General features: G+C 37.0%; 1 protein-coding gene across 1 annotated transcript in view; it reads right to left on the bottom strand.

Moving 5' to 3' along the window:
* myo16 (myosin XVI) overlaps positions 1 to 27328 on the bottom strand; it is a 207122-nt gene that overhangs the window by 11353 nt on the left and 168441 nt on the right. Inside the window, 2 exon segments of the mRNA XM_058786814.1 lie at positions 10661 to 10746; positions 18961 to 19113. Coding sequence (XP_058642797.1) covers positions 10661 to 10746; positions 18961 to 19113 — 239 coding nt within the window.

Consider the following 27328-nt stretch of genomic DNA (forward strand, 5'->3'; position numbering starts at 1 on the left):
AAGTAACACGAGACATGCAGTCAGATTACTTTTTTCAAGTAACAAGTAAAGTAACATTACTTTTAAATTTACAGCAAATATATCAGAGTTACTTTTTTTTTAAATAAATAATGCAAGTTACATCGTTTTCCCATTTATTCATCGACATCTCTCCTGTCCCTGTGTTGAGAGAACATGGGAGTAAGTGCAGAGCCAGAGGCACTTCCTTCAGCCTTTTTACTTTTAGTGCGAAACTGATTTACAGTTACCAAAAATATATCCTTTGGGTTTTTTCGTTATTAAACACAAATAAGCAAGCTCAGCCCAGGTGACAAAAAGTAACGCAAAAGTAACGTAATGAATTGCTTTCCATAAAAAGTAACTAAATAACAAAATTAGTTATTTTTTTTTTTTTTTTTTTAGAGTAACGCAATATTGTAATGCATTACTTTTAGAAGTATCTTTCCCCAACACTGTATGTAACTGAAAAGTTCCTTTGGGCACATTAGCATATACTGGATTTTAATTGGTGTGAAATGGTTATTCTGTAAGATATTCTCTTTCATTATCAATAAATGTTGTCATTTTGTAATCGAGTACTTGTGGCCATCCCTGGTATATATCTGCATCATTTACACAGTTTCCTGTTGTGTGTGGCACATGTGAACATTTGTTTGTGGTTGAAACATAAGAGCAAGAGCCATTGATTCAGTGCAGAGACGTGGCTCTGCTCCACACTCTCTGTAAGGCATGAGTCAGCAGGCAACAATGAACATCTCAGCATGAGGACAAACTCCATAAAGAGCCTCTGTCTCAGAGCAAAATCAATAAGCAAAACTTAGGAAAGGAGAGAACATAAAAAGGGAAAGGACTGAATGAAGGATCAAGGAAAGAGCAGGGTCGCCATGTTCGCAGCAACGAAAGAAGTGCCAGCGGTGAGGAATGGAGAAATTTTTAACAAAAACTGCAGCTCATTTTCAAGGAAACAGAGACTGGACTGTAAAGCAGTGACTGTCTCCACTTCGACACAGTCAGAAGCAAGCATGTGTGGACAAGCTCCATTACATGCTGTACGATAGATCATTTAATCATCAATAATTTCACATTTGCAGGAATAGTTCACCCTCAAATTAAAGTTCTGCCACCATTTACTCATCGCCATGTAGAATTAAACGTGCATGCTGGTATTTCTTCTGTTAAACACATACGTTTGTACAAATTTTATGATGCTTTTAGATTATTTTTGGAAACACTCTTCAAACTGATTCTTTTTTCATTCCTCATAAGAAAGTCAGGTTTTAAACAACATAAATCAATGAGTAACTGATGAAAGTCTTCAGTTTTAGATGAACTATTTCTTGAAGATTGATTACCACAACAGACCACTTCAGGTCCTAGATGTCGCAGAGCTGCAGTTTCCTTCAATAGCATGGAAAGCAAAAAGGGAAACGTAAAAGACGGAAATTGCAAGGTGAAGGGAAGTCAGTGAGGTACTGTGCTATAGACCAGACTCACCCCATCCCTACACAGGCCTGAGGGCTCATTCAGCCCCCCAGCCTACAGCGCCGCCCCCGCACCGAAGGGCGAGAAGTTGAGGTGACCCCTCTGAAAGAGAGGAGAGAAAGACAGAGAGAGAGAGAGAACATTCAAAACACATATACAGCATTTCTTACATTCTTTCACAACATGAAATCATGTGCTCAATACACGTGATTACCTGTAGCAGATGTGCAGACGTTATTGAAAGCCAAGGAGACTTACATAAAGAGACTGGATCGTATGACTTGATTCAGTAGGGATACTTTGCTTCAAGGTTTTTTTTTTTTTCGTTTTTTTTTTTTTTATATAGTGGCCCCAAAAGCATTTGGACACTTAAGTCACATTACATTCCTATATATAGATTGATTGATGCATGATGTTTATTGTGACCCTGGACCACAAAACCAGTCATAAGTAGCACGGGTATAATTGTAGAAACAGCCAAAAATACACTATATGGGTCAAAATTATTGATCATTAGGGTATTAAGTAAAGATTATGTTCCATGAAGACATTTTGTACATTTCCTACCTTAAAAAACATCAAAACTTCATTTTTTATTAGTAATATGCATTGCTAAGAACTTCATTTGGACAACTTTAAAGGCGATTTTCTCAATATTTAAATTTTTTTTGCACCCTCAGATTCCAGATTTTCAAATAGTTGTATCTCGGCCAAATATTGTCCTACCCTAACAAACCAATGGAAATGGAAAGCTTGTTTATTCAGCTTTCAGATGGTGTATACATTTAAATGTGTAAATTTCAATTAAAAAAAAAAAATTGTGGTCCAGGGTCACATATATGATGCATTGATGCATTAAATGAGTTCCACATTAGGCTTTGAAATGCAAAGTTATCTTTGAAAAAACAAGGAATATCAGGACTTTTAAGAAATAATGAATCGCAAATTAAAAATAAAGTCAAAATTCTAAATATTACAATTTACTCCACTTTTCCACCATACTCCAAAATATGCAGCATTTAAAATGAAAGAATGAATGAATGAAGCATCCTTTTAGGGTTTCCTAAAAATTATTAATCAGCACAACTTTGTAATAATAGAAAATGTTTCTTAAGCAAATCAGCATATTAGAATGATTTCTCAGGGATAAAGTGACACTAAAGACCGGAGTAATGATGCTGAAAATTCAGCTTTGTCATCACAGGAATAAATTACATTTTTAAATATATTAAAATAGAAAATAATTACTTTAAATTGCAATATTTCACAATATTACTGTTTTTTTTTGTGGGTGGAAATCAAATAAATGCCTTGATTATGTGTGTTTTTGCCTTTTTTTTTTTTTTTTTTTTACGCAATAGATGCTACTTGGTTTGCAATTTAATTAATGCAATGGCAAACATGCATTTGAAAGTCTTAGGTGTCCAAATACGTGGGATCACTGTATCTACAGTCAGTTGTGCATCTGATCCGAGGTATCTCCACATGTCAGACAGCATCTCTAGGACTGCGGGATACACAGCAGCCCTGTCAGAAGAGATGGCCTCTTCAGACCTTATCTCATACAGACATGGAGCAAGAATACTCCATTACCAGAGCGCCCGTCCGGGAACACTTCATTCCTCCTGCTGTCATTTTCTAAGCAATCTTCCACACCCGCCGGATCTGAATGCTGATAAGGACGAACTGCCCTCGTCTCATTCTCGCTCTCAATCGCAATCTCCGGCGAAACCAAGCTGATCAATAATTAAACATTATGATCTTCCGCATGTTATGAGACGTTACGATGTGGATCAATAAGGAGCGGATGGACCAGACGGCAGGAGGAGAGAGATACAGAGAGCAGAGACGGGGAAATATGAAGCAGGCGTGTGCTAATACATGCTAAGGGGCATTAAAAGGCTGTTTCCTGCTTCCGAGTGCCATAAGGACATTAAGAGGTAGAGCGTCCCTTTGAGGACGACCTCTGGCGGGGTTACATTTGAGTGATGGGAGCACATCGTCACTGCCATCTGTTTTTCTTCATGTCAGACCTTAGATAAAAGGACTGGGATTTACTGGCACAGATCGGCCCTTGTGTTGTTTGACGCCACTACGATAAATACGTTAAGACAGAAATGGAGCACATGATGTTTTAGCATTCGATGTTTTGTTGTGAGAGCATATCTGGCACAGCGTGGCGAATCTGAAACTTTGGTGTAAAGTTACCAGAGGACTGAATATTGGTAGTGAGTGAGTATATACTCTAGTTGATGTGGTTTATAGTGTCCAGTTTCAGAGAGCACTAACCTGTAGCTCGTTTCCCTCTGTAGGGGGCTATTCTGTCGTTCTGAATATTTCATTATCTAACTGAATAATTAAGTTTTATTTACGGTGTAGAAGGCGCCCGTGCAATTGTACGATATTTGTAGACATACATCTATATGTCTATTTGTAGACATACATTTATATGTCTTTTCTGCATGCACTTCCTGGTTTCCATGCAGTCCGGTGACCTTGACCCCTATCATGTGACACAGGCAGGAAGCCCGAGGACAGAATGGGATCCGGTAACCAGAGAGCCTGAGGCATTCAGTGCTTCTTGAGGTACAAAGTGTCTCGGGTATCACTAGTGAAACTCAGAATGCTTCTACACCGTTACCTTCCTAAAATACAACCCAACATTTTGATACATGCTCGAGACTTCAGGGCGGAATAATAATAATAATATTGACAGCACGGTCTGGCTAGACTGACGTGAAACAAAATGAGATTGTCTGCATTAAAATCAATGAGGATGTCTGCATTGGAAATGCCTGATGTGACGCGACGGACATCTTGTTCCTATGTACAGCGTGTTGTGCTGCACACAACTCCAGCTACTTTATCTATTGATACCTCATTTTTATTTATCATGATCTACACTACAGTGTGAAAAAAAAATTAAAAATGGTCAGGAAGATTTTTTTTTTTTTGAAAGAAATGTATGCATATCAAAAGTGAGAGTAAACATTTAAAATGTTACAAATGTTATATTTAAAATAAATGTTTTTCTTCGAAACTTAAAATTAGCATGTTTTCACTAATATTAAGCAACACAACTATCAATATTGACAAGAAATTGTTTTTTGTGCAGTGAATCAGCATATTAGAATGATTTCTAAAGGATCATGTGACACTGAAGACTGGAGGAATAATGCTAAAAATTCAGCTTTGCATCACAGTAATACATTTTAAAATATATTACAATAGAAAAGAGTTATTTTAATTGTAATTATATGTAATAATATCACTGTTTTACTGTATTTTTGATTAAACTCTTTCAATCAATTTCAATCAAACCACAATATAATATACTTCTGACATAATCAGTGTTCAGTAGAATAATCAACTTGTAAAAACATTATTATTAAAATATTTAGAATCTGTATTTTTATTAAACTTTTTATAATATTAACAATAACTAAATTACATTTTTTAATAAATATCAAATGTTATGTTTATTATTGATTGATTGGTTGTAACTGTAGGGTAATAAATGTAATTCAAATATTTCAAATATATTAAAAGAGAATTTAAAAAAAATGTAATTAATTGTAGCAATAGTAACTGTTTTACTGTATTTTTGGTTAAATAAATGCAATCTTGGCGAGCATTAAAGACAGTGTACATACCTAAATAACTTCTGCATTAAAAGCAGCTTGTGACGTCATCATGCTGAATTATATGTTAAAATGTGTTTATTTATTAGGCCTATAAATGGAGTAGACATGACACTACATATGTATTTGTAGGCAGGTTATGTAGTCCATTATGTCACTGTTTGGCTCTCATACATGGACACAAGAACCAGCACTCTTTTGCTGTCACAAGAGGTGTCGTCCAATTCAGCGGGACAGTTCGCTTTTTTCATAATGATATCATTCTGTAATATCATCTGCTGGTCACTGTATGTGCTATGCAAAGGGTAAGATTTCAACAGTGTGCATATCTGAGGGACTGTCAGTCAGCTGATGTGGTGATGCAGCTGTCACTCAGATTATCACTGTATCGAAGACTCTTTCTGTCAGTCTGTATGCAAGCCATCTACTATGTGGAAAGGTCTAAAAAAATTATTACTAATAATGATTTGAATAAGAATCTGTCTTTTTTGCAGTAGTTTTAGCCATACAAGAACTTTAGGAAACACAGTTGTGGGTTTTCTTAAGTGTGTCTCACAGGTAAACCTAAAATATCTTTTTGCAGGTCCTGGACCAGTGTAGGACAGACTGCTTACACTGTTTGTATGTTCATTAGAATAATGACAGGCTTCTGTTATGCTTTGCCTGAGCCAGAATAAACTGGATTGGAAACGCAGGATGCTGTGGCCATTACAGAGAACCTAGGACACTCTCTTTTTAATAGACAAACAATCCACGGCACTCAGCACTGGGCAATATGACAACACAGATGAGTCAGAGAGAGCGAGAGCGCGAGGACCCCAGCGCTCCACTCAGGAACCTTACACTGCTTCGGTTAGGTCGAATGACAGCGGCTCGCTGTTTTGCATTTAACAGCCAGCCCAGACAAGTTTACGACAAGTGGGTGTTCCACTTTATGGAAGAGCACCACGGGCCACGGCGTTATACATATAGTTTACATATTCATAAAGCATTACAGTTCAGCAGAAGTTCCATAATGTGGGGCCCTCAGCAGGGGGCCGCAAATTACGTATAGAGTGTGACAGGTGCACTGTGGTGGTCTCTCGCTTTCAATTATTATGAAAGCACATTTCCATTACTGTAACTCACATATGACTTGGCAAGTAAATCAGGGAGATTATGCAGACGTGGAACAATTATGAACCAGGAAAAAATTCAATCTCTGGTCCAAAACCTAGTGAGCAGCCCTTCCATCTAAATAGGCAGTTTCTAAGGAACTTAGATGGAACTTCAAAAGTGGCTGATATGCAACTTATAATTGAATTCAGTGGAGTGTGCTGTTAGTATGTTGCTTTGCTAAAGATATTCCTAAGCATAAAACAGCATATACTGTACATAGCATATACAATAGTGAATAAAAATGTAAAATTACTTTATTAAATTACTATTCTATGTATTAAATTGTATTGTTTTTATTCAATTTTTATTTGATTATTTTTTATTTTATTTTTTGATAGTTTTAATAAAATGAATGAAATTATTATTTATGATTCTGTCTGCCATCTTGAATTCATTTGGAGATCAGAACAACTAGATGAGCCCCAGAGACAGATCCTCAGTGAAGACCTCGTCACCTAGACGTCCATTGGGACAAGACCACGGGAACTAGTTGAGTCCTCTGCACAACTTGCTGGTTCATCTGGTCAGAGGAGAACTGGCCCCCCGACTGAGCCTGGTTTCTCCCAAGGTTTTCTTTCTCCATTCTGTCACCGATGGAGTTTTGGTTCCTTGCCGCTGTCGCCTCTGGCTTGCTTAGTTGGGGACACTTAATTTCCTGCGATATCGTCGACTTGATTGCACAGATACTATTTAAACTGAACTGAGCTGGATGAACTGCCTCTAATTGAAAATTGAGTGTTTACTATTGTCCTTTTGCCTTACCGACACACTATTTTCCTATTTGATACTGTAAAGCTGCTTTGACACAATCTGTATAGGTTGTTTGCACATAATGTCATTGCTGTGACGCGAAATGCAGCTGGAGGGCAGGAAGTGATTTTTCTCCATAGAAATCAGTAGCAGAAACTCAAGATGCCTGTGTTTTGCGTTGTTTATGAATGCTCAAATCGGTCAAATCGAGAAAACACAAGGAGCTTTTATCATGTACGAAAATGTGTTGTTCACAAGGGGGGGAAATTCAAGAAATTGACTGAAAAACGCTGGAAAAAGTGGCTTGTAAACCTGCGTCTGTGGTCAGGAGGTGCCGAGTCGGATGTGTGCTAATGGTTAATATAAGATATAATAATATATTAAGATATTAATACAGATATAAATAGATAATCCAGGGCAGCCAACTCTCAAGCATTCAGTGTGAGACAGTCAAAATTCACTCAATGCTAAACGCCACATGTAGACACGATGTAAATAAGATATTATTTGCAGTTCAGAGAGCTTCACTGATTGTAACGGAACATTGTGAGATTGCAATAAATTGAAGTGAGTGACAGCTTTTTAGTGATTATATAGAAGTGCTATTTACTCACTTTCTAGGCTGAATAAAAGTTTTGCTTTACGTGCTGTTAACAGGACCAACATACAAAAACCCTGTATGCAGCAAAGTTTCAGGAGTGATTGAAAAAGAGAACGGATGAGATGGAAGAAAGTCCGTACTGTACTGGTTTAGGCGCTATAATAACAAGAGAAAGGTATAAACAGAAAAACACAACATATGTTAAGTAATCCTTATGTTATAAAGAGGAGCGATTTTTAAAATAAATTGAAATACTTGCATGCCATTGAAGCGGTGGATATAGGCTAAGCAACTTAGCCTGAGTGCAAACAAGCTATTTCGAATCCCATATTAATATGAGGGATGTGGGATATATGTCACTCCTGAAACTTTGCTGTATGTACAGGGTTTGTGGCCGTGGGTCCTATTAGCAGCACGTAAAACAACTTTTATTTAAATTCTGATTACAGCCTAGAAAGCGAGCAAATAGCGCTTCCATGTAATCACTAAAAAGCTATCACTCACTTCAATTTATCGCAATCTCACGGTTCCTTTATAATCAGTGAAGCTCTCTGAACTGCAAATATCTTATTTACATCGTGTCTACGTGTGGCGTTTAGCATTGAGTGAATTCTGACTGCGTCACCTTGTATCTATTTATATGTCTTTATTAATACCTTAATGTATTATCTTATATTAACCATTTGCACGCACGAGCATTATCCGACTCGCTCCTCCCGACAGCCGACGCAGGTTTACAAGCCAGTTTTTTCTGTTTTTCAGTCAATTTCTTGACTTTCCCCCCCTTATGAACAACACATTTTCGTACACGATAATGTACGACAAAAAAAAAAATAATTTTTTTACACTGTATAATGTTGATGGCTACATACTGTAAGTCTACATATGCATCTCACTAGGTTTTGGAACAGAGCCACAGATATTGAGATGATTATACAGTTAAGCGAGACAGTGCAGTCTGTTGTGGATCTTTCTACAAAGCACACAAGCTTATAAAATGAGCATTTGACTGCCATAAATCAAAGAATTCTCTCTTCGTTGTCAGCAGGTGACATTGCCATATATCTGTCCCCAATCCCATCATCCTAACAGATGGTGTCTGCTCTAGCTATGTCTGTGTGTGTGATGCATTTGTATTGTCTTTTTCAACAACTACCAACATCACATCCTGTGCGTTTGGCCATGGCTTCCTTGTTCCTAATATGGTCTTCCTGTTAGTGATTGACAGTCAGATTCATTGTATATTGCTCATGCCATGCCCCAAATGTCATGGCCAAAGCTATATATAAACTAGACATTTAGGAAGATTCAGTCTTGATTCACTGAAGCTTTTTATCTGACAGTCGGTGGCGATCATCCATGTATTAGTTACAGTCAAGGTCATACATATTTATCATTTAATGCAAGATTATGTAAAGATAGGAGTTAAACCATAGATGTGTCATGTATTTATTGGAAAAAAGCCCATCACAAACCGCACATGCATGAGTCTTTCTTCAACACTAGATGCCTGATTTGAATTTTGAAGAAATATTTTTTGTTTACATGTTTGGAAAGATTATTGGAAAAATAAAAAAGACTGACAGAATGCAATCTAGTTGGATGAGGCAGGAATCGGAAGAAATGTAACAATTCTGATCCACATTCTGGTATGTTATGAAGGGCCAAATAATTAAATGAAAAAATAATTACAGAAAATAATTAGATGAAATATAAATATCAAGTATTAATCCTGAATTTTTTAATTCTAGATACATAAAAGTAAATTTCAATATTTATTTATATATATTTTTTGTAAATCTTAATATATTCTTAAAAGTCTGAAAATATAAATGCAAAATCATGAATATACAGTGGTGTGAAAAAGTGTTGGCCCCCTTCCTGATTTTTTATTTTTTTGCATGTTTGTCACACTTTAATGTTTCAGATCATCAAACGAATTTAAATATTAATCAAAGATAACACAAGTAAACACAACATGCATTTTTTTAAATGACATTTTTTATTATGAAGGGAAAACAATAATTGATGGAACCATGAATTCTGCACTCTATCAGAAAATCCTGAAGGAGAATGTCCGGCCATCAGTTTGTGACCTCAAGCTTAAGTGCACTTGGGTTATGCAGCAGGACAATAATTCCAAACACAGCAGCAAGTCCACCTCTGAATGTCTCAAGAAAAACAAAATTAAGGTTTTGGAGTGGCCAAATCAAAGTCTGAACTTAAATCCAATTGAAATGCTGTGGCATGACCTTAAACAGTCCATTCATGCTCGAAAACCCTCCAATGTGGCTGAATTAAAACAATTCTGCAAAGAAGAGTGGGCCAAAATTCCTCCACAGCGATGTGAAAGACTCATTACCAGTTATCACAAACGCTTGATTGCAGTTGTTGCTGCAAAGGGTGGCACAACCAGTTATTAGGCTTAGGGGGCAAGCACTTTTTCACACAGGGCCATGTGGGTTTGGATTTTGTTTTCCCTTCATAATAAAAAACTTCATTTAAAAACTGCATGTTGTGTTTACTTGTGTTATCTTTGATTAATATTTAAATTTGTTTGATGATCTGAAACATTAAAGTGTGACAAACATGCAAAAAAATAAAAACCGTTGAGAGATCGACACAGAGAACAGAGACAGTGGAACTGAGGTAGAAAGCTCTCAGAGAACTCTCATTAAGTTTTAATGTTTTGTGAGGGTAACCCTGCTTTCAGGACACACAGTGAGATGCTGAGAAGCGCAGAGGGCACACAGTGATCTTTTCAGCGTGTTCCTGAGGAGGAGAACAGGGCTGGAGCACCACCCTCTCCTCTAATGCACCTCTGAATACGATCTCCAGATAAGCTTCGACTCATCTCATTTGGCAGAGTGCTGAGTCTGGGATGACATGAGACCCGCTCTCACTTTCATTACCCATGATTACATCTGCCATTTGGGGTCACTGGAGACCTTCTCCCCACGGAAGAGTGGATGACAGATGCCACAAGAGAGTGTGTGCATGTGAGTGTGGGTTTGTGTATGTGCTTCACCTGAGTGTGGTGGCTGTCCATGTGCCTGTGTAACGCCGAGGTGCTGGACGCATTAGACTTTGGATGTCCCTCGTCTTCCAACATCCCTATTAAAGGAGAAATATCCGGATGTTAAATGCAACATTCTTCATGCATGTTCTGGATTATGTTGCTCTAATGTATTGCTCTAACTGTAATCACATGATGCGAACACTACATGGAAATTACTACATTTTTCTCTGTAAATTTCTGTTATTTAGCTTGTACCACATCATGTATATTGTTTGTCGTATAATTCCAGCCTTAGTTTTATGATATGTTTGTTAAATTATGTGACCATCAGATTCAGTGCTTTTAAAATTAAAATTCTTAATAATTAAAAAAAAAATAAAAAATCTATGCAAGACGTGCATAAAATCTGTATAAATTCCTAGATATGCATCACAAAAGTCATATTGACTGAATAATTGGAATGAAAACTGGTTTATTTGCTAATTATTTTGTAATATTAAGTTTTTTATTATTATTATTAACCCCAGGATCTCAATTAATTATGTGCAGTTTCACATGGTTAGTGCAAATTGTCACATGACCAGATCAGTTTATTTCCTCTTTGCGCCTTGAGAAGATGATCACTGCATCAAAGCTCCAAAATGAAACGCTAGTAAAGTATGTAAACAAAGATATGACAGATTTTTGGTACACAATATCTAGCATTAATATATGAATTCACATACTGTATATTCAGTTTTGTTGAGTGTGGCCATAGAATGAGTAAACATGTTGATGGTCACAATAGTGACAGGTGGGATAACAGTGAACTTAAATATACCATATAAATCCAATTGCAGTTGTAAGTGAAAATTGCACTAAAATGTTGCAATGACAAAGTATTGCACTAAATTAAAAATTCAAATGTAATAAGAAATAAGTTACAATATTGATGTTGTAATGCTGGTAGCACTAATATAAAACTTTTATGATATATGTTACAAAAAAGGAACAATTTTGAAATATGTTGATGGTTCTATTTTTTGTCTTTTACCTCAGTATTCCTATCAATGTTGTATAAGGGGTTTTTATGCATAATAGCAACCCTAGAATGTGATCAAACAGTTTAAAATAGCTGGGCTAAGATATATAATAATTTTGATGACTGCAGAAATATGTTAATTCATTTACACGAATTACATACATTATCCCACCGGTCACAATTGTGACTGACCATAAAACCCAATTTTTCACATGCTTTTCCAAAAAAAAAAAAAAAAAAAGATTATTTCAAAGGGTTACTAATGAAAATTAATATTTTCATGTCTGGGAAAAATTTGGGATTAAATAGGTTCAATCTTAAAAATCTAATTATGAGAAAAAGGGTATAAAAAATACTAAATAATGATTAATACATAAAAGTATTATGATTATCAGTATTAGTAATGATAATAATACATTAATATGGAAATTTAAATGGAAAGTAGCTATTGCCCAAAGGTTTAGCAACAAGGATGCCATTGTAATAATTCCATATGAATTCCAACTCGTCTTGTTTCTTACATCTACTGTATTTGCATATTGTTTAATGGCAACCACAAAGATGCATAAATCCATTATTATATGTCATGTAAACATTACAACAAGAACAACAACAACATTAATAATAACAATAATAATAAAAACAAAAAAACATGGTATCATCATGGTAGATTTCCAAACATTACGGTACCAAAAAAGTACCATGGTATTACAGTCATGTTCATTAAAAAAAATCACTAGGCTCGAGTATTATATTAAGAAACAGACCCAGTTCTGAAAACCATCACAGTCACTTTGTTTTTGTTTCAATGCCCGTGTAGATATGCCTAAAACCTGAGCTACTTTAACTGTATTCTTTTTCTTTTCCTTTGGGAAATGCACATTAGTTCATATACCATTATCTTGAAGATGCAGACATTTAATGGCTGAGTGTATAGGTCACTGCTGGCTGTTTAAAACTTCCGCCCACTACATCCCATCATGTGGAATATGGAAGTCCCCCACACGCAGATATTAGCCTCACTGAGAGGACAAAAGGCCAAGACAGTGAGTGTATGTGTTTGTGTAAAGGAGACAGAGAGACCCTGAGCCATCTGATGGCTCTTTAGGAGAGCACTTTATCAAGTCCAGAGCCTTTCACTTTAATCACGGCCTGCCTCAGTGATAGCTTCTGGGTCAACTCACTCCATCTTACCTTGACCATTTCTCCAATCCCTTCCTCTCCACTAACTGCTCTCAATTTGCCATATTTTCCTTTTCTATTATTCTCTCACTTTATCTCCAGTATTTCCTCATGCATGTAAAGCGCTGTGCCTCTGTGGTGTATATCACGCTCAGCTGGCCAAAGCTTGCGCAGTCATTGGACCTGTCTCAGTGGCAAACAAACCTTGGGGGAAGGCTGGGCCGGCCAATGACATGCGATTGAGCTTTGAATAATTGGATGGATGCACATTAAGACATGCAACGGCCCATGGCCTAATGTAACATGGGATTGTGGGGTTAGTCTCCCCTGATCTTGATCACATTTATAAAGCCATGAAGAGAAAAAGTAGTAGACCTAACATTTTCAACTGAGTGATAAAGGGTCTCATCACTAATAACTGCATACAAGTCTTATTTACGTGGCCAGATAATGTTCTTGAGAATCTCAGTTGGATTTATATTAGGTGAAATTTGCAATATTTATTCCTATCCTCATTTAATGTCAATGAACATGCTGATTATTATTCTAAATTAGGGAAATATATATGTGACCCTGGACCACAAAACCAGTCTTTAAGTCGCTGGGGTATATTTGTAGCAATAGCCAAAAATACATTGCATGTGTCAAAATTATCTATTTTTCTTTTATGCCAAAAATCATTAGGGTATTAAGTAATGATCATGTTCCATGAAGATATTTTGTAAATTTCCTACCGTAAATATATTAAAACTTAATTTTTGATTAGCAATATGCATTGCTATGAACTTCATTTGGAAAGCTTTCAAGGCAATTTTCTCAATATTTAGATTTTTTTTGCACCCTCAGATTCCAGATATTCAAATAGTTGTATCTTGGCCAAATAGTGTCCTATCATAACAAACCATACATCAATGGAAAGCTTATTTGATTCATAAATCTCAATTTAAAAAAATGGTTTTGTGGTCCAGGGTCACATATAATGCACATAGTAATTAGCAATGTTGTTCGATTCACAAACAAGTGACTTGGGGCCAGTTTTACTAAACAGGGCAAATTAGCGCGAGAGCGCAATTCCAAAATGGCGCCAATGGGAGGGGAAATTTCTGCATGTGATTTATTAACAATGTGCAAATTAAAGAACACAGATGCAAAATCTAATTTACATATCGACCAACGCAATACACCAAGCGCAGCGCAAATTGGCATAGTCGCAAATAAAGAAATAAAGAAGCCACAGTACGTTGAAAAGAACCGGAGGCCAAAAATGAAGGTTTGCTAGAAGTTTTGATAGACTGGTATTCCAAGCCGTCTTTTATTTCCTGAATCAAATTAAAAATAACATGGCTTGGCAAACGGTATGTTCGGATAATGTGTTCTTCTGGCATTCAAAATAAATTAATATGTGTGGAAAAAATCCTCTCCCTTCTACCACATGCTCTCTGTTCCCTGCAGTGCCTCCTCCTAGCAACAACAATTGCAGCCATTTCAAGCACAAAATAGTTTAAGAAATGCTTTTTTGGGCGTTAAATAATGGCGCAAATGCCAGTAATTTGACTGAGCACAAATGTTAGTAAAAAGCATTGCATGATTCATTTTAATACTCTCCTCCCATAACTTTTGCATCTGAAAGGGAAACTCCCACAAATTCATATTCAATAAGGTCAGGTGCAAAAATAACTGTGTCCATGCCTTTTCAGTGCTAATTCATCACTGCGCAGCTTTAGTAAAACCTGACAGTAAAATTTTAACGCCAAAAGACGGTTTGCGCTGGTGCAAGCTGTTAATAAAACTGGCCCTTGGTATGTGAACCAGTTATTTTTAGTGACTCATTCAAAATATATCGATATATTTTATGCATATATTTTTGTAAGCAGATTGCATTTATTTATATTGCATTTATTTATTTTATACAAATATAAATAAGATGTAAATGTAAAATGTAAATATAAATGAAATCTCATATATATCTCATACACACACACACACACACACAGTCTGGCATAGTTCTTAGGCGTAATGTTTTTTATACTGTACAAACTGTATGTGCTATTGCCCTACACCAACCCTACACCTAAACCTACCCCTTACAGGAAACTACTTGCAATTTTTGAATTTCATAAAACACCGTATTGTATGTTTTTTTTAAGTCTTTTGTTTTACGGTGACACAGGAAGTGTCCTCATAAACCATGTTTATGTTGTAGTACCCATGTTATTATACACATTTGTGTCCTCATGAACTATATATACCAGTACACACACACACACACGCGCAAGCATACATATAGTCATTGATCATATTTACCAAGGGTGCCGATATTTTTGGCAAAGGCGGCTGTGAAAATTAATCGACATTGTTAATCCTTTTGATCTTTTATTTGTGGCTTTCATTGGATAATAAGAATTTAAAATGGGAGGAAATATCATTATGAAATAAATGTTTTTCTCAAATACACGTTGGACATGATTATTGGCACCCCTAGAAATTCTTATGAGTAAAATATCTCTGAAGTATATTCTCATTCATATTCACAATTTTGAGCACTCCAGGGTGATTATGAACATGAAATTATCCAGCCATGGCTTCCTGTTTCACAGAAATATAAATAGGAGGGAAAACAAAGCCCAAATTCCCTTAATAATCCATCACAATGAGAAAAAACAAATAATATTTTTCTGATGTGCAGCAAAAGATAACTGAGCTTCACAAATTAGTGAAGTGGCTTTAAGAAAAGAGCTAGAGCAGTGAAAATTCCCATTTCCACCATCAGGGCAATAATTAAGAATTTCCAATCAACATAAAATGTTACGAAACTGCCTGGAAGAGGACGTGTGTCTATATCGTCCTAATGCACGATGAGGAGTTTGAGTGGCTAAAGACTCTCCAAGGACCACATCTGGAGAATCGCAGAAAATAGTTGAGTCTCGGGGTCAGAAAACCTTAAACAGCACCTACATCACCACATGTTGTTTGGGAGGGTTTCAAGAACAATTCTCCTAGCTCATCCAAAAACAAACTCCAGCAAATTCAGTTATCAGACACGACTGGAACTTATATATAGGAAATAGGACTGGCTTCCATGGTCAGATGAAACTAAAAAATGAGCTTTTTAGCAGCAAACACTCAAGATGGGTTTGGTGAACAGGGATAAAAAGTACCCCATGTGTACAATGAAATATACTGCTGTATTTTTGATGTTGTGGGCCTATATTTCTGCTAGAGGTCCTGGACATCTTGTTTAGACACATGGCATCATGGATTCTATCAAATACCAACAGGAAAAAAAATTAATAAGTGACTGACTCTGTTAGAAATCTTATAATGGGCCATGTTTGGATCTTCCAACCGTCCAATAATCCAAACACAAAACTCAAAAACAACACAAAAATCACACTCACGCCCTAAAGAGAGCAGCCCGGAAAACGGAGCGCAGCTGGAGGAAAACAAAACTTGAGGTATTTCGTATTACTTGGCGGGAAAGTAGCCTATGCTACAGAAAAACATTAAAAACTGCTAGATCTGATTACTTTTCGTCTCTTTTAGAAGAAAACAAACAAAACCCCAGGTATTTAACAAATTAACAAAAATAAAGTATCAGCAGGTGTTGACATTTCCCAACAGCACAGCAGTAATGACTTTATGAACTATTTTACTTCCAAGATCGATACTATCAGAGATAAAATTGTAACCATGCAGTCGTCAGCTACAGTATCGCATCAGATAGTGCACTATAGATCTCCTGAGCAACAATTCCACTCAATATCTACTATAGGAGAGGAATAATTGTATAAACTTGTTAAATCATCTAAACCAACAACGTATGTTAGACCCTATTCCATCTAAACTACTAAGAGAGGTGCTTCCAGAGGTGAAGATCCTCTTTTGGCTATTATTAATTCGTCATTGTCATTAGGATATGTTCCCAAAACCTTCAAATTGCCTGTTATTAAGCCTCTCATTAAAAAAACACAACTTGACCATAAAGATCTAGTTAATTACAGACCGATCTCGAATATCCCTTTTCTGTAAAAGATACTAGAAAAGGTAGTATCTCACAATTATATTCCTTCTTAGAGAAAAATGGTATCTGTGAGGATTTCCAGTCAGGATTCAGACCGTATCATGGTACTGAGACTGCTCTCACTAGAGTTACAAATGAGCTGCTCTTATCATCTGATCGTGGTTGTATCTCTCTATTAGTACTACTGGATCTTAGCGCTGAGTTCAACACTATCGACCACAACATTCTTTTGAATAGACTAGAAAACTTTGTTGGCATTAGTGGAAGTGTATTAGCATGGTTCAAATCATACTTATCTGACCGCCATCAATTTGCAGCAGTGAATGAAGAGGTATCATATAGATCACAAGTGCAGTATGGAGTACCTCAAGGCTCAGTACTAGGGCCGTTACTTTTCACGCTTTACATGTTACCCTTAGGAAATATCATCAGGAAGCACGGTGTTAGCCTTCACTGTTATGCTGATGATAGTCAGCTCTATATTTCTTCGCAGCCCGGCGAAACACACCAAATTGATAAACTAACGGAATGCATAGTTGAGATAAACTGGATGATGAATAATTTCTTACTGCTAAATTCTGAAAAAACAGAGGTGTTAATTATCTGACCTAAAGCCCCCACTTGTAATAACTTATAACACAGGCTAACACTTGATGGCTGCTCTGTCGATTCTTCGTCATCAGTTAGGAACCTAGGTGTGCTATTTCATAGCAATCTTTCCTTTGACGGCCACGTTTCTAGCATTTGTAAAATTGCATTTTTCATCTTAAAAATATATTTAAATTGAGACCTATGCTCTCAAAGTCAAATGCAGAAATGTTAATTAATGTATTTATGACCTCAAGGTTAGATTATTGTAATGCTTTATTGGGTGGTTGTTCTGCACGCTTAATAAACAAACTCCAGAAGGTCCAAAATGCAGCAGCTAGAGTTTTTACTAGAACCAGGAAGTATGACCACATTAGCCCGGTTCTGTCAACACTTCACTGGCTCCCTATTAAACATTGTATAGATTTTAAAATCTTGTTAATTACTTATAAAGCCCTGAATGGTTTAGCTCCTCAGTACTTGAGCGAGCTCTTATCGCATTATAGTCCTCCACATCCACTATGTTCTCAAAACTCTGGCCATTTGATAATACCTAGAATATCAAAATCAACTGCGGGCGGCAGAACCTTTTCCTATTTAGCGCCAAAATTCTGGAACAATCTACCTAACGCTGTTTGGGAGGCAGACACACTCTGTCAGTTTAAATCGAAATTAAAGACCCATCTCTTTTAACCTGGCTTACACATAATACAGTAATACGCTTCTAATATTCAAATCCGTTAAAGGATTGTTAGGCTGCATTAATTAGGTCAACCAGAACCGGGAACACTTCCCATAACACCCAATGTACTTGTTACATCGTAAGAAGAATAGCATCTTCGCTAATATTAGTCTGTTTCTTTGGTCACTGCAGTCACCGGGATCCAGTCCGTATCCAGATCAGATGGTCACTGCAGTCACCCGGATCCAGTCCGTATCCAGATCAGATGGTGGATCAGCACCTAGAGATGACCTCTATAGCTCTGAATGTCAGCGGAGATCAGGACTAGATGAGCCCTAGAGACAGATCCCCAGTGAAGACCTTGTCACCTAGACAGCCATCGGGACAAGACCACGGGAACCAAATGAGTCCGTTACACAATCTGACTTTGCTGCAGTTGGAATTGAACTGCTGGTTCGTCTGGCCAGAGGAGAACTGGCCCCCCGACTGAGCCTGGTTCTCCCAAGTTTTTTTCTCCATTCTGTCACCGATGGAGTTTTGGTTCCTTGCCGCTGTCGCCTCTGGCTTGCTTAGTTGGGGACACTTAATTTCCAGCGATATCATCAACTTGATTGCACAGATACTATTTAAACTGAACTGAGCTGGACAATGACATCATTGAATTCAATAATGAAATGCCTTTAACTGAAAATTGAGTGTTTAATCTTGTCATTTTACATTATTGACACTATTTTCCTAATATTGGAAAGTTGCTTTGACACAATCTGTATTGTTAAAAGCGCTATATAAATAAAGGTGACTTGACTTGACATTACCATTAGAGATCTGGTTGCCGTTCTCAATGGGCGCAGGGTTCGAAGAGTTGGGAGAGGTGTGGTTGTTGGCGTTTTTGTCCTGTAACTGTGCTGACGGAGAGATGGGGCCTTGATCCTCTCGACCTGGCAGGTTAATGTTAGAATTTGAGAGTCCTATGGAAAAGAAATGAAGAAAAATATTCAATAAGTACACTGATTTGCATGTGTATGCTTCAGCACAATGTAAGGCCCCACAGAACATCTAACCGTGACCATCAACCTATGTGTTCCCAGTTTGTGACAAGCAGTACCGCCACTCCTTATACGCAGAGTACGCAGTTTGCATAGGGCACCAATTCCCAAGGGGGGCACCATCCCAGTTGCTCAAAAAACAAAAACCCCCCCCCAAAAAAACGTGATGCGCCATTCCCGCATCCGCAACCCCTCGTACCTCATGTTTGCGGCTGAATGCAAATGATCATGGATAACTATGTCCGTGAAAAGATATCAGCAATCCAGCACCATGGAAAAAAAAAAGAAGAAGATGAAAACGAAGCCCGTGTGTCACTTTCAGGTAGGCTACATTCATAATCCTATGAAACGTTTTTGGGTGTTGAGGTTAATAACATGTTTTAATGTCAGTAATAATTTCACCACCGCCAACACATGTAATATTCTCTCCGAGTTTCCATGTTCATTTACGAAAGTTAGCCATGGTTTTAACATGAATAAAAAAAAATAATAAAAATAAATCATGGTTCTTGTAGCCATGGTAACCACAAATTAACCATGGTTTTCTTACTTCAAATAATAATATACAAAGAAGTATTGAGATAATATTTTTTTTGTGGTTATAAAACAAACCTAAGCCAACAACAGCCTTTAAAATGACTTAAAATGCATTATATAAAAATAATGAGGCAACCCTGCTGTAAATAAACAATAAAACCATCACAGAAAATTCTAATACCATCACAAATGAATAAAAAATAAAATAAAAATAAATAAAAAAATCACAAAGACCATTACATAAATTACAAACCATCAACTTTTAACCATTAAAACCATTAAAAAATGGTTTTCTATAGTGTGTTTTGGGACATATTCCATTAGGATTTAGAAGGTGACCAATTACCAATAGAGACCAACAGGTTACATTACAGTTTCCATTAAAACCAATACAAGTTCCATCATAACCAGTAGAACCATTACAAATTTTGTGATGGAGTCTATTGTTTTTTTTTTTTTTTTTTTTTCAACATTACATGTTATTACAAATCCCTGAAAAGGGAACCAAAGGCCTGGTATTTGCTGCTGTTACACTTACAGGACGATGATATATCCTTGTTTAATAGGCTGTTGACCAAATATTAAGGCTAATTCAAATATCCGCTTAATCTTTCATTTTTGGCCACCTTTTTGCTATAGATGACACAGCCTCTATAAATTTATTCAACAAAAAAACATGTGGACATCACAACCCTTACAAAAATTAACCATGGTTTTCGTAGTAAAACTGCTTAATTTTCTTTTGCGTGATTTCTGAATGCTTAAGACCATAAAATCAATCAGACAACTGTATTAATAAAATAATAGCCATAGGTCCCATAGGTCCCTAAATCCATTGTGATTTGTAAATAATATAATTTAATTACAATTTATCTATTTATTTACCTTTATATTTTATTAAAGTTCTATTTTGAGCCCTATAGTACGTGTTTTTTTTTTTTTATACTTCCATAATATTTAAGGGAGGGGTCACATCAATACAATCAGCAGCGTCCTTGCATGCAAGTTAACACCTGCCACCTTGAGTCACTAACATTTCTGAAGGGGCATCTGCAGCTGCTCTGGCAGGAATTATGGGTATGATTGAGTCAAGCAATGACGTTGACGGCAGAGAGAGCGGAAGAATGGGGAGGGTTTAAGCCTCGGGGCATGTGCGTCTGCTTGGATCTGACCGCCACAGGGATGGATATAGCACAAGGGTCAGCTGCCCCTTTAAAGCTCTGTTAAAAGCCCCGTTTCCATTACAGCATGCTCTCACTCATGTCATGAGCATCTGACTTCACAGCCAGCATCTGGGGTTATCAGAGATTCATTAACTGCAGCTTTGTGTCTGGGACCCCTACAGACACTACCTTATGTATTCACATGAGGAAAACAGTCACAATTGCTTTACACTTGAGATTGGCAATTATGACCATGTACATCTGAGCACTGATGTGTAAATGGGTTTTGTCTTTAAAATTCCATTTCAAATCAGGCATTATATTTCAGTATTTCAGGCTCAGATACCCTGTTGAAGAAACAGCATAATGGTTAGGTATGTTTTGAAGCATGACTGCTGGTTTGAGCTGGTTTAAGCTGGTCATGTGCTAGTCCTAAGCAACTAGCTCCTGCTCAGGACCAGCTTAGGACCAGCACACGACCAACTTAAACCAGCTCATGACCAGCTAAAAACCAGCAGTCATGCTTCAAAACATACCTAACCAGCATATGCTGTTTTTTTCAACAGGGTATACAGATATACAGTCCAAAATCCCAAATGCTGTTTTGCATTTTTATAATTAAACACTTTTTTTTTTTTTTTTTCTCCTCGGTCAAACTATCAATATAATAATTAAAAGTAAAGTAAAACTATGTCTTAAGATGTTGTCCTCTTGTGCCACATGATCTGATTACAATTGAAACTGAAATTCATATTTTCCCCCTCCATCTAACATCATAAATATTTGTTTTAAATATTAGAAATAATAAAAACAACTTTTATATCTGTAAAAAAATAACTTTTCTATTTTAATATATTTTAAAATGCAATTTACTCCTGTCCTGAGATGCAAAGCTGAATTTTCATCATCATTACTCCAATCTTCAGTGTCACATGATGTTTCAGAAATAATTATACTATACTGATTTGGTGGTCAAGAAACATTTTTGATTATTATTATCAATGTTGAAAACAGTTGTGCTGCTTAATATTTCTTTGAAAACCATGATACATTTTTTCAGGATTCTTTGATAAATAGAAAGTTTAAAAGAACAGCATTCATTTGGAATAGAATCTTTTGTAACATTATACATTTCTTTACTGTCACGTGATCAGTCTAATAAGTCATTGAATTAAAGTATTAAAGGTCCCATGGCATGAAAATTTCACTTTATGAGGTTTTTTAACATTAATATGAGTTCCCCAAGCCTGCCTATGGTCCCCCAGTCGCTATAAATGGTGATAGGTGTAAACCGAGCCCTGGGTATCCTGCTTCGCCTTTTAGAAAATTAAAGCTCAGATGGCCCAATCTGGAATCTTCCCTTTATGTCGTCATACGGGGAAAGGTTACCTCCCCTTTCTCTGCTTTGCCCGCACATGAGAAAATGAGCTACTACCTTGCGAGGCGAGCGCAATATTTTTTTTTCCTCGAGAGACATCATGGCTTGCACACGAGCGAAGCATGACAGTTGCTCAGTGTTTGGATGTACAAATGAACACCGAAGTATTTTTTTAGTTCATTCATCCGAGCCTATGGCTAGCATTAGCTACATGATAATAACAGCATACATAAACAAACCAACTAAAGTACCGTATCCAGACACAATATTTTAAACTAACCATTCGGAGACGTCCTGCCGTGGCCGCTGAGTTGCAACTTCTTCATCCGGATCAGATTCTGGGTCAAACTGAAAAGCTTGAAGGACTGTGTGTCTAGGAGGCATTACGTACATCCACTGTCAACATTAGCGCATGATAGCGCAAGCTGGTTAAGGCCACACACCCACCCTCCACCTTGCCCTGCCTCTCTCCTCCTCATTAGCATTTAAAGCTACAGACACAGAAATGGCACTTCCTAAGGAAAGCTCATTGTGGGACTGGCTCGTAGTGGCTGCAATTCTGTCCCAAGGCTGAATTTCGGGAAAGAGACATCAGATACAGTACTAGGGACCACTTAGGCCTATATAAAAGCATCCAAAAAGCAGCATGTCATGGGACCTTTAATGTATATATAAATTAAAGCATTAAAAAGCAACAACAACAGCAACAATAACAACAGAGAAAGATAGCTAGACAAGATGTGCTGTCCACAATTAATTAAATCTGATTAAATATGAAGGCTTTATAACACCTAACCTTAAAAGGTGCAATACAGCATGCAAAAATGTTGTGTTGTAGACATGTCTTGAAATATTTCTCAAGCATGACACTGACACAAACAGTATGACAGATTAATGTTTGTTCATTTCACACACACAGTCGTGAACGTACAGTAATGCGAGAAGTAATTTCCTCTGCTCTGGAGTGACACTGAGTGTGTCCTAGGACGCGCAAACACACACACATTATACTCTGGGGATTCACACACATTGCAGCGATTCACATCCGTCAGCAGAGCAGGAGACTTTGATATTTAATATTTCATAGCTACATCATCTCTCGTCCATGTAATATTTATGTGACTGGAGCTAATACCCCCTGTGCCCTTTACAATAAAATGAATCAAGACAGAGAGTATAAATAAATAAATAAATATATATATATATATAATTATTTATTTATTTCCTTTTTTCTCTCTCTGTCTTGATTCAGTTTATTGTAAAGGGCACAGGGGGTATTAGCTCCAGTCACATAAATATTACATGGACGATATACATAATTAGAATGTCATGGAGAAGTTCATTTATTTCAGTAATTCAACTCAAATTGTGAAACTCGTGTATTAAATAAATTCAATGCACACAGACTGAAGTAGTTTAAGTCTTTGGTTCTTTTAATTGTGATGAATTTGGCTCACATTTAACAAAAACCCACCAATTCAATATCTCAACAAATTAGAATACTTCAAACATTTTTTTTTTGTGAATTGTTGACCTTCTGGAAAGTATGTTAATTTCCTGTATATGTACTCAATACTTGGCAGGGGATCCTTTTGCTTTAATTACTGCCTCAATTCGGCGTGGCATGGAGGTGATCAGTTTGTGACACTGCTGAGGTGGTATGGAAGCCCAGGTTTCTTTGACAGTGGCCTTCAGCTCATCTGCATTTTTTGGTCTCTTGTTTCTCATTTTCCTCTTGACAAGGAAAAGGTCTGGTGAGTTTGCTGGCCAGTCAAGCACACCAACACCATGGTCATTTAACCAACTTTTGGTGCTTTTGGCAGTGTGGGCAGGTGCCAAATCCTGCTGGAAAATGAAATCAGCATCTTTAAAAAGCTGGTCAGCAGAAGGAAGCATGAAGTGCTCCAAGATTTCTTGTTAAATGGGTGCAGTGACTTTGGTTTTCAAAAAACACAATGGACCAACACCAGCAGATGACATTGCACCCCAAATCATCACAGACTGTGAAAACTTAACTCTGGACTTCAAGCAACTTGAAATACAAATGAAATACAAAACTTGCTCTCATCTGAAAAGAGGACTTTGGACCACTGGGAAACAGTCCAGTTCTTCTTCCTTAGCCCAGGTAAGACACCTCTGATGTTGTCTGTGGTTCAGAAGTGGCTTAACAAGAGGATTACGACAACTGTAGCCAAATTCCTTGGCACGTCTGTGTGTGGTGGCTCTTGATGCCTTGACCCCAGCCTCAGTCCATTCCTTGTGAAGTTCACCCAAATTCTTGAATCGATTTTGCTTGACAATCCTCATAAGGCTGCGCTTCTCTCGGTTGGTTGTGCATCTTTTTCTTCCACACTTTTTCCTTCCACTCAACTTTCTGTTAACATGTTTGGATACAGCACTCTGTGAACAGCCAGCTTCTTTGGCAATGAATGTTTGTGGCTTACCCTCCTTGTGAAGGGTGTCAATGATTGTCTTCTGGACAACTGTCAGATCAGCAGTCTTCCCCATGATTGTGTAGCCTAGTGAACCAAACTGAGAGACCATTTTGAAGGCTCAGGAAACCTTTGCAGGTGTTTTGAGTTGATTAGCTGATTGGCATGTCACCATATTCTAATTTGTTGAGATTACAAGTTTCACAATTTTAGTTGAATTACTGAAATAAATGAACTTTTCACGACATTCTAATTTATTGAGATGCACCTGTATATATATATATATATATATATATATATATATATATACACACATATACACACACACACACACATATACATATATACACACACACAGTGGTGTGAAAAAGTTTTTGCCCCTTCCTCTTTTTTTGCATATTTGTCACACTTGAATGATTCAGTTAATTGAAATAATGGGTAAAAAGCTGTCCAAACCTGTCTGGCCCTACATGAAAAAGTGCTTGCCCCTTAAATCTAATAACTGGTTGTGCCACCCTTTGCAGCAACAACTGCAATCAAGCATTTGTGATAACTGGCAATGAGTCTTTCACATCGCTGTGGAAGAATTTTGGCCCACTCTTCTTTGAAGAATTGTTTTAATTCAGCCACATTGAAGGGTTTTCGAGCATGAATGGACTATGGTCATGCCACAGCATCTCAATCGGATTTAAGTCTGGACTTTGACTTGGCCACTCCAAAACCTTAATTTTTGCAGTGGCAAAGCAGTGGCTTTTGCCTTGGAACTCTCCCATGGATGCCATTTTTGCCCAGTCTCTTTCTTATTGTTGAATCATGAACACTGACCTTAATTGAGGCAAGTGAGGACTACAGTTCTTTAGATATTGTTCTGGGTTCTTTTATGACCTCCTGGATGAGTCGTCATTGTGCTCTTGGAGTAATTTTGGTAGGCCGGCCACTCCTGGGAAGGTTCACTACTGTTCCAAGTTTTCTCCATTTGTGGATAATGGCTCTGACCGTAGTTCGCTGGAGTCCCAACGCCTTAGAAATGGCTTTATAATCCTTTCCAAACTGATACGTCAGTTATTTTGTTTCTCATCTGCTCTTGAATTTCTTTAGATCGCGGCATGATGTGTTTTTAAGCATGCTTTACTTTGTCAGACAGATTCTATTTAAGTGATTTCTTGATTCAACAGGTCTGGCAGTAATCAGGCCTGGGTTTGGCTAGTGAAATTTAACTTGGCTTTCTAAAATAATGTGATTAATCACAGTTCTTTCATGATTTAACAGGAGGGGGTAATTCATTTTTTACGTAGGGCCAGGTAGGTTTGGACAGCTTCTTTCCGTTTTAAATCATCATTTAAAAACTGCATTTTGTATTTACTTTCATTATCTTTGTGTAATATTAAAATTAGTTTGATGATTTGAAACTTTTAAGTGTGACAAATATGCAAAAAAATTAAAATAAAAATAACATAAAAAAAACAGGAAGGGGGCAAAAACCTTTTCACAGCACTGTACATACACATACATATATATCTCTAGACGACATTACACATGCACCCAATAATTAAAGCTCATTGATTATGTCTCCATAACATCCCATAAAATGCTGTTACACATGAAATTAACAAACCAGACATTTCAATCATCCACTGCAATCAAATGAGAGTCCATATTGTTAAAATGATCTTTGCTTTAGATCCATATATAGTTTAAAAATATCTGTTTCTGGTTGATGTGATTAGTCATAGTGGTTGCTAAGTTAATTGTATCGAACTTTCGTGATCTTGGTGATGCATATAAACAGAAAGCAGACAGCTGATTCTCGCCTCTAGATAGGAAAATAGTCAAACAGCTCATCAATGTAACCAATCAAGGACTAAAATATTTAGATTAAACTAGATTAAAAGTTCTCACACTTATTTTGCACATAAGCACATATGGGTTGGGGGTCATACGGGATCCATGCTCATAAATTCATGATGGGAGTAGATAAAGCATCTTTAATTAAAAACAAAGGTTAAGAGGAGGAGGCGAGGGAAACTGTTAGACACAGTATGTGAACTAAATTGGCACGCACAACCAGCGTCCTTCCTAAGAATGCTCTCTTGTCAAATTATCTTATTTTAATGTGACATTTAACACTCTTTTCGTTAAATGTATATGTCCTTAATGTGCATTATATGTTAGTTAAAAATAAAAATAAATAAAGATGCCAGAACACCATTCCAGATTATTCTGGCTCAGTTCAACCTTTGGGACCATACTGTAGAAGCATTTAAGGGCAGTTGTTGCATGAGGATGTTGTCGTGCTGTAAAAGTGATCCAGAGAATATGCAAAATACAGCCTAAACCTCCATCATACATAAACACTCTGCCTGCATCAGAATGGGTTTCTGAGAGAGAACACTGAGGTTTTATGGTAAATGTCTGTTTTATCAGCACTGACCTCACTGTTTTTGACAAACACAAAGCATGGCACTGGATGAGTCAAGAAAAAAACATACTAAACAGGATGTGCCTTTCAGTAACCACATATATGAAATTACATTTAACCAGAAGAGTGCTGGGAAAGTTTCTATAATTTGACCAGACTATTTTAATGCCCCTTCAGCAAATTAAGCATGACCATGTGTGCTGGTGAG

Source organism: Onychostoma macrolepis, chromosome 09 (genome assembly GCF_012432095.1).
Source record: "Onychostoma macrolepis isolate SWU-2019 chromosome 09, ASM1243209v1, whole genome shotgun sequence".
Lineage (NCBI taxonomy): Eukaryota > Metazoa > Chordata > Actinopteri > Cypriniformes > Cyprinidae > Onychostoma > Onychostoma macrolepis.